Below are 7,932 nucleotides of genomic sequence, written 5' to 3' on the forward strand. Positions count from 1 at the left end.
AGGGGGAAATAGGTGTAGAAATGTTTCTGTGGACCTTTCTGCCCAGCCACTCGATTCTCTCTCCATGCTTCCAGATGTGATGTTTGCCCAGAGGCTGGAAAAGCTATTTGGTTTTGGATTATTGTTCTCAAAATCCTTTATTAGCATGCAAGTTGGTGATACTGGGAGCTCAAATCCAAAAGTAATTTCAGCAAGTGCTGGTTTTATCTACTGCATCCTTCACCAAGGCAGCTTTCCCGCTTCTAGCACTGTGATGGCTCTGGCTTAACCAAAACATCTCCTTTCTTGAAGGAAGAAGGAAAGGAAGAAGCTACTGGCCTCTTGGATTGGCCAACTAAGCCTCCATGACACGTCATGGGAAGAACTGCACAGCAGGAGCTGTCTATACTTACCATGAAAAGAAGAAGGACACAGGTGAGGATGCACCTTTCTGGAGGGCTATAGAATCTCATGGAAGCATGTGAGCAGTGCTGTAGGAATGGGAGGAAGTCTCTTTTTTGTGCGTGGACTGCAGGTGAGAACCTAAAGATCGATGATGATTCTGCATGAAATAGGAACTTTGGCTGAGATTGAGGCAGAACATGGTAATTTTTCAGATTAAACAACAAAGTGTTTATGGCATGTTAAAGACCTATCTAATATGAAGATGAAGGTCAAAAATGTGGAGATAATTAGTATGGTTGCTTATGATCATGTCACTTTCTGGAGAAGCCATTCTGAAGTATTGGGCACACCCTGAGGAGTGACTAATACCATCCTGGTGTTTTATTGAAATTCAGATGGAAACCAGTCTAAATGATTCCTCTTCTCTCCATGACTTTGAGGTGTTCAGCTCAGCAGTCTAGTCTTTACTGGCCAGGGAGTCTACCAATTACATTTTTCCCCTGCAGAACATGTTTTGTTTTTGGTTGAAGTGGGCTTTCTGTGACCATTTCCTTCTCTGTTTCCCCAGCTGCCTCTGGATATGGCACCCAGAATGTCCGTCTGAGCAAAGATGCTGTCAAGGACTTTGACTGCTGCTGCCTCTCTCTGCAGCCTTGCAAGGACCCTGTTGTGACGTAAATATCTGGTGGGGCTCACTGGAGGCTGTTCAGTTAATCAAACCAAATATCTGTTATGCTTTTAAAGTATATGCCCTTTTTACTTTTTAATAATAAAGCACTGGATTTCTAAGCTTGGATCTGTAACACCTCCCCAAAAAGTTGTCTTTCTCACTGTTCAAGAAACTAAATGAAACTATTCTTTTCCATTTCTACCTATATCTGATGAACTAATTGTAGCTCTCTCTCATGCATATCCTTGTACAGTGTTTCTCGCCTCTTTTTCTGTTGACTAGCCCAGGAGGTGATTACATCCCATTTCGCAGATGCTGAATTGCTGCTAAAAATATTTGTTTGTGACCTAAACCCAGATCAGTCTTTTTTTAAATAAAGTAATCTAGAACTTCTTCTTCCCATGTAAAAGGAAGTCTTAGTTGAAGATCATTTTATTTCGTGGTGTATTGGTTTTTATGTTGGATTTGTTTAGAGAGTGTTTTGCTCTGTGTACCTGAGGATTTGCATACATTTGCGAACCAGTGTCCACTGTTTCTCATAAACATAGGTGCAAGGAATTAAGGTTCTTTGATGTGGATGAGGATCATGAGAAGGAATGAGGATGAGATTGTTATAGGGAAGTGGGTATGGGCAAGATGAAGAAAGGAGAAGCAGTAACAAAGGACTTCTGGGAAGGAGACATGGCACCATTGGGATCCCTGATTTTTGCCCTAGTAATGATGTAAAAATATTTTCCCAGAAAAACTCAATGGATTCCTCTCATGTGCATATAAACACACAAGGATATGGTCATCCTGAATTGTGCAGGTTTCATCACACTATTTTCCCCTGCCTTATTTTGAGCTGCCTTGTGTCTTATTTGGGAGAAAGGCAGGATATAAATAAAATCAGTACCTCGGAGATGGGCAACTGTGAAGGGAGTGGGAGCCATTGCCCCTGTGATCCTCACCCATGAGACATTCCATTTCTCTCAGTGTGACTGGAAATGACATAATGCCACACATTTTGTTGAAAAACAAGTCAATTTTCCCAATACAGTTAAAGGGGATGGGGAGTGGAGGACTCATTCCACTGTGTTTTTACTGAGGAACAAGCAAAATGCCTAGTTTTTTTTAAGGGTTCAGGGAGTTTCCTGGGGCACATCCAGGGTACAAAATGAGGCCTGTGGAATGCACTTTTCTGCCCCCTATCTGGTTTTCAGCACCTGCATGTAGACTATGTATATACTTTCCCCTTTTTAGCTGCCACATAGAAACACCATCATCCTACATCAGGGCGGGGAACCTTTTGTTTCCTAGAAGCTTTGGTTTATAACTATCATAGTTCCTTGTGTTTCTCCATTCTGGTTGGGACTTCTGGATGTTGGTTGTTCCAACATTCTGGAGAACCAAATGCTCCCCTTTCCTACCCTACATTCATAGTGGCTGGACATGTTCCAGAGCTATGTGTATTAACAGTCTCCTTGAGTATCATAGATGACAGGTATAGAAGTTTTCGTCATGATTGGCAGCTCCTAGGGTCATAGATACGTGGAATGTTTAAAAGTGATTCTCATTGTTCACTCTCTTTTTCATTTCTCTCCAGCCCTGATGGATATCTGTATGAAAAAGAAGCTATTCTAGAGTACATTCTACATCAGAAAAAAGAGATTGCTCGGCAGATGAAGGTACTAGAGAGAATGTTTAGTGTGCTAATCTGGGGAGTATACATCTATCTGCTTGATTGGAAAGTGAAGCACTGTACCAGTATTTGCAGAAGTTGCAGGGCATGCAGCTTCAGAATTGAAAGGTGATCAAATGAAATATCTGTGGGGTGTGATATATCTTCTCTTTGTTGCCACCAAGAAATTCCAGTTACACATTATTTCTCTGAGAGCCAACATGAAGAAGGTTAGTTCATGTCATACAGGCTTGGTGTTCATTAATGCACTTTCAAGAATGGATGTTCCCTAACTGCCACTGCAGACCTAATTCAGGGCAGTGAAAGAGGTGAGGTGGACTCTGCTTCACTTTCTCTCCAGCACCTCTGAGAACCAGAATCCACTGATAATATTAGGCTAATAAGGTCTGCAAGATTCAATTAACAGCCTATTCAAAAGCACTGAAAAAAGTTTACAAGATATTTCCCGTTCCTCTCTGTAGACTGTACCAATGTGCTATCAGCGCATTGATATCACATCACTTCTGGTTTCATGTGTGGCCAAAAGGCAAAGGCTTCCTAATGATTTGATTGGTGGGAGGAGAAGGTAAACAGCCATTTTTTGAGAGTTTGTGGTATGCTTTCAGCAGTTTGGGGCTAGTTTGATATTGTGGAGGGGCTTTGCAGGAGATCCTATGTCTTTGGAGGCTGCAAATGTGCATTTTGGGTTCCATCTGGTAGCTGTGCTTTCCCATCCCTGCTGTAAAGAGTTCTTCCCTTTGATGGTTCAGGTAGTCTGTCAGTTCATCACCCAGGTAGGGCATATTCTCTTGATACAGCTATGTTGGCAGCACTGAGTCAGGTGTCCTTGAGACCTGTTTCTTCCATTAGTGTTGGTTGTCCCCTAGGAATCAGTGGGTCTTTCACCTATAATACAGCTTCTTCATCTGCCTCCTGTCAAGCTCCTCCTTATCCAAACACCCCACTTTCAGAAGACATTTTGTGGAATGGGCTAGTCTGTGCTTAGTCTCATCTATGGATATGCCTGTTCTTTCTGCTATCTTCCTTTAACAAGGCCTGCTCTCCCTCCAGTTTTGTCCCCCTCACCCATCCCTCATGATATTGTAACAAGGAGTGGGCCACTTCTGTTGTTTATTTTTTATTATTCATATTTTTTGTATATCACTTAAAATAATGCAGTCTCTAAATGATTTAAGAGTATAGATTATAGCAGCATGCAGAATAGTAGAGGAGGAGCAGAAATTTCCCCCATAGTTTGTCCTGGTTTTGAGGGAAAGGTGCTGATGTCAGTGTTTTGCACTGGCAGGCCTATGAGAAGCAGAAGAATGAGAAAAAGGCAGAGATGGCAGAGTTGAGCAAAGCTGCCAAAGAATCCAAGGTGAAGAGCTTCCTGGACAAAGAACTAAGCATCGTCAGCAAGCCTCTCAACCCTTTTGATCGTACGTCAGGTAAATGTTGGCAGAGGAGAAGACTGGGTGGGAACAAGACTGTATGAAGAAGTTTCAAAATATTTACTTCTCCCTTGATGGAGCAGGTTATACTACAAGGTTTATTCCCCACATGTGCTCCAAAGACAGAGCCCCAGAAACAAACAAATGTCACCATTCTTGATAGGAAGAGCCCCACATTTTGACTTTTGGCAGCTTACAGATGCTCTTCAGTGTTACTGCTGCTGCATAGATGCTTTTGTTCTACCTGCTATTTCAGGTGTGCTTGGAAAGTGGTAGGTCTTCTAACACAGCTACCATTGTTCTGTGAATTGCAGGAGATTCTGAACCTGGACCCAGCAGTGAAGACAAAGACAAAGACAAAAAACTGCCCAGCTTCTGGATCCCTTCACTGACCCCTGAGGCCAAGACCAAAGTCATCCCAAAGCCAGTGCGTTCTTTTGCCATTCCTTTTACAGGCTCACTTATTGCCCAGTTTCCAGTACAGGGGTGGGCAAATTGTTTCCCTCCAGGTGTTGTTGGTTTACAATTTCATCAGCTGTATCTGAGGTTGAGGGGATGGTAGAAGTTCCAGTCTAGCAACATCTGAAGGGCTGCATTTTCCTATGCTTGTTCATCTGATTTGGAGCATGTCTGCACTTTTCATTAGTTTATTTGTCATGGCTTCTTGGAGATTGGGCTCCTCATTCAAAATTTCAACTACCAGGTTTTTCCTCTCACTTCAGAGAATTTATGTAACTTTATATTTTAATGGCCTTGGTAGATTGGACTAGATAATTCTGAATATTTTATAAATCTCAAAGCAGGATCTTTGGGTGTATTTTGATATTTTGATCCTCTAATCTTTTACTCTTTCTTTCTCTCAAGAATCTACCAGTTCTTCCTCCTTAGTTGCCTTGATGTTGTCATTCCAGGACAAGTGTGTGTATTGTCCCATGAGCAGGAAGCCCCTGAAGCTGAAGGACCTGATTCCAGTGCATTTCACCCCTGTTGACCCTAGTGTGGATCGTGTAGGGCTTATCAACCGGCAAGACCGCTATGTCTGTGCAGTCACACGAGACATGCTTGGAAACTCTGTCCCTTGTGCTGTACTCCGTCCATCGTGAGTGATTGGGATTTCTGGACTGAGAGATTTTAGCATGTCAAATAGAGGGTGACAATTTTGGGGCAATAAATGTCAAATTATAGTCATTCATGTCTTCTGTTTAGAATATGAAGCATGCCCTTTTTTTTAACAGGGGCTCTGTGGTCACTCTGGAGTGTGTGGAGAAACTCATCAAAAAGGACATGGTTGATCCAATGAATGGGGAGAAGCTGACTGAAAAGGATATAATTGTCCTACAGCGGGTGAGAGTGACTTGTTTAACCTAGGAATATAAACCCTATACCCTTTCAGATATTGGCTCCAATTCACTGCCTTCATGCCTTGCTTTCAGGATAGAAAAAGGCCTCTCCTTGGCCTAAATTGCCTGGGGGAAGAGGTCAGAAATATGACATTATTGACCTTCAGACTCTGACAGGGCATTTTGACCAATAAAATAAACACGAGAAGTCAAGGATAGGGTGTGTGGTTTTTGAAGGGGAACCAGTGTGGCCTCTGAACTCCTGACAGTTGCCTAGCCTTCCTTTAGCATCTGAGAAATGATTTGCATCTTGACCTATTATTTATCCGATAGCAGAAGGTGTCCCAAGATGCCCCAAGATGCAGCTCTTCAGCTGTACCTTTGGAATAACTTATCTTATGCTTCAGAAACCTGTGACACTGATTATGGGCCATGTTCCACACATTAAGTTTGTCTCAGTTTTACTAAGTTCTTTAGTTCGTTTGGGATGCAGTCTCTACAGGGTAATTCCTGAACAAACATCTTTCATATAGCACCATCAATTACTTATTTACATGTTTAAGATCTAATCCATTCAGTGAAGATAAATGGATTTTTTATCCTGCTGCATGTCTTAATTGGCTTAGAGTATTTATACCCCACCCTTCAACCAAAAGATTTCCCAGAGGGGATAACAAATAGTTAATTTGACAGTTCCTTGCTCTCAGACTTACAATTTAGGACACGTAAAGAAAAAGGGATGGCTTTGGAGAAGGGATAGAATCTTGCAGATGCTGGCTGTTTTTCTTTCCTTCAGAGGTTATAGCAGTGGCATTTAAAAATGGAGGCAAGGGTCTTTTACCAGTTGTTTGTCTAAGAGCCTAGAAGTTACTGTTGTGCCAATGCTGGTTGTGGGGAATCGTAGTCCAAGAAAACTGTTTCAGGCTCTGAGAATGACAGTAAAGTTATTCCAGTAATCTGTTTAAAGAAGCTTGAACAGAATACAGTTGGCCCTCCACATTTATGGGTTTGACACTCATGTTTTTGATTGTTTGTGAGGTCAAAGCCTCATTCATGTGCGCTCCTACTCCCTCCTGTATTTTTCCCCTTGGGGAGCCCAGGAAGGAAAAGCTGGGAAGCTTGTGTGTGCCAACCCCTCTTCTCTCCTGGCTGCATTGCTGCCTCTCCGAGTCACCCTTTCCCAGGCGGATGGATATCTGGGGAAGGCAGGCAACCATCCGCTCAGGAAAGAGTCTTGGAGGGATGGATCCATCCCCATCACTTTCCCAGGTGGATCAGTATCTGGGGAAAGCAAGCACCCATCTCCCTGGGAAAGGGGTGAGGAAATAGTTAAAGGGACTGGAGGGCGGGCAAAAAGAGGAGTGTCGGCCCCTGGTCCTCTTGCCTCATCCACCTGTCCCTTTGACTGGCTTCCATGTTGGGGGGGGGGGTTATTTGCGGTTTTTCCACATTTGCAGGGGTCTTGTGCCCCAAACCCACAAATGTGGAGGGCAGACTATATGTTTTCTAATTCTATAAACAAAGAAAGGATAGCCACAGACCTTCACTTATTGCCACCCAATCTTGTCTCACTAGAGTTCTCTCTTCTTCTAGGGTGGCACAGGATTTGCAGGTTCAGGTGTGGAACTGGAGGCCAAGAAAGCCCGCCCAGTTATGCAAGCTTAACACTCTCAGACAACTGTCCTCTCAGAGGAGGTATTTTTGCCTTTTTGTCCTGGTGATGATCTGCTACCCTCAAACAGCATATAGTGCATATAAACTGAAAGAGATAACAATATTGTAGTCTTTGTAATTTTTGTAAATAAATGCTGTTTTTATGTATTGGTGTGTGTGAGAGAATATTTCCTTTTTAAAGTGTTTGGTTAAGTTTCTTTTAGGAGTCCAGTTGGTTAACCTTTGTTTAATCCTGTATAACTTCAATCTTCAGGGGTTTAAGTTTTTAAAAGAGATCTAAAAGGAAAAAAAGGTGTGTGTATGTCAGAAGCCTCATGTAACATAAAGCACTTTGTAACTCAAAAGAGCAATTTGCTATAATAAAGTATGGTCAACATCCAGCTCTGTCAGTATGTTCTCCCAGCTGGTGTTTCTTAGCAAATCAAGGCAAATGGTATTAATAACTTTAAACCTGCAATCCTATGCACCCGTTATGTGCTTTCAAGTTGACTCTGTTTATGGTGACATTATCAAATATTTATTCAGAGGTTTTCTAGTGCTTTCCTTTAAGGCTGATTGGGGATGGGAACCCTAATCTCCTGGACTCCTACTCTAACATTCAAAGCACTACACCTTGCTTGGCTGACACCCTTGTATATGTATGTGCCTCCAAGTCACCTGTCATCTTATGGTGACCCCATGAATTTTATGTTTCCTTAGGCAAGGAATACAGAGGAGTGATTATGCCAGTTTCTTCCTCAGCACCTGGTATTC

The 7,932-nt window shown here is 42.5% G+C and overlaps 1 protein-coding gene across 1 annotated transcript in view; it reads left to right on the forward strand.

Annotated features, from left to right (window-relative positions):
* LOC121935087 (nitric oxide synthase interacting protein) overlaps positions 1-7,326 on the forward strand; it is a 7,501-nt gene extending 175 nt beyond the window's left edge. The window contains exons 1-8 of the mRNA XM_042476203.1: positions 1-414; positions 953-1,058; positions 2,640-2,721; positions 4,021-4,162; positions 4,480-4,592; positions 5,077-5,264; positions 5,401-5,509; positions 7,099-7,326. The exon at positions 1-414 is cut by the window's left edge and continues 175 nt beyond it. Of these exons, the coding sequence (XP_042332137.1) occupies positions 345-414; positions 953-1,058; positions 2,640-2,721; positions 4,021-4,162; positions 4,480-4,592; positions 5,077-5,264; positions 5,401-5,509; positions 7,099-7,170 (882 nt within the window). The 5' untranslated portion in view covers positions 1-344 and the 3' untranslated portion in view covers positions 7,171-7,326. The remainder of the gene's footprint in view (positions 415-952; positions 1,059-2,639; positions 2,722-4,020; positions 4,163-4,479; positions 4,593-5,076; positions 5,265-5,400; positions 5,510-7,098) is intronic.
* The last annotated feature ends 606 nt before the right edge of the window (positions 7,327-7,932 follow it).

This window comes from Sceloporus undulatus, chromosome 6 (assembly GCF_019175285.1).
Source record: "Sceloporus undulatus isolate JIND9_A2432 ecotype Alabama chromosome 6, SceUnd_v1.1, whole genome shotgun sequence".
Lineage (NCBI taxonomy): Eukaryota > Metazoa > Chordata > Lepidosauria > Squamata > Phrynosomatidae > Sceloporus > Sceloporus undulatus.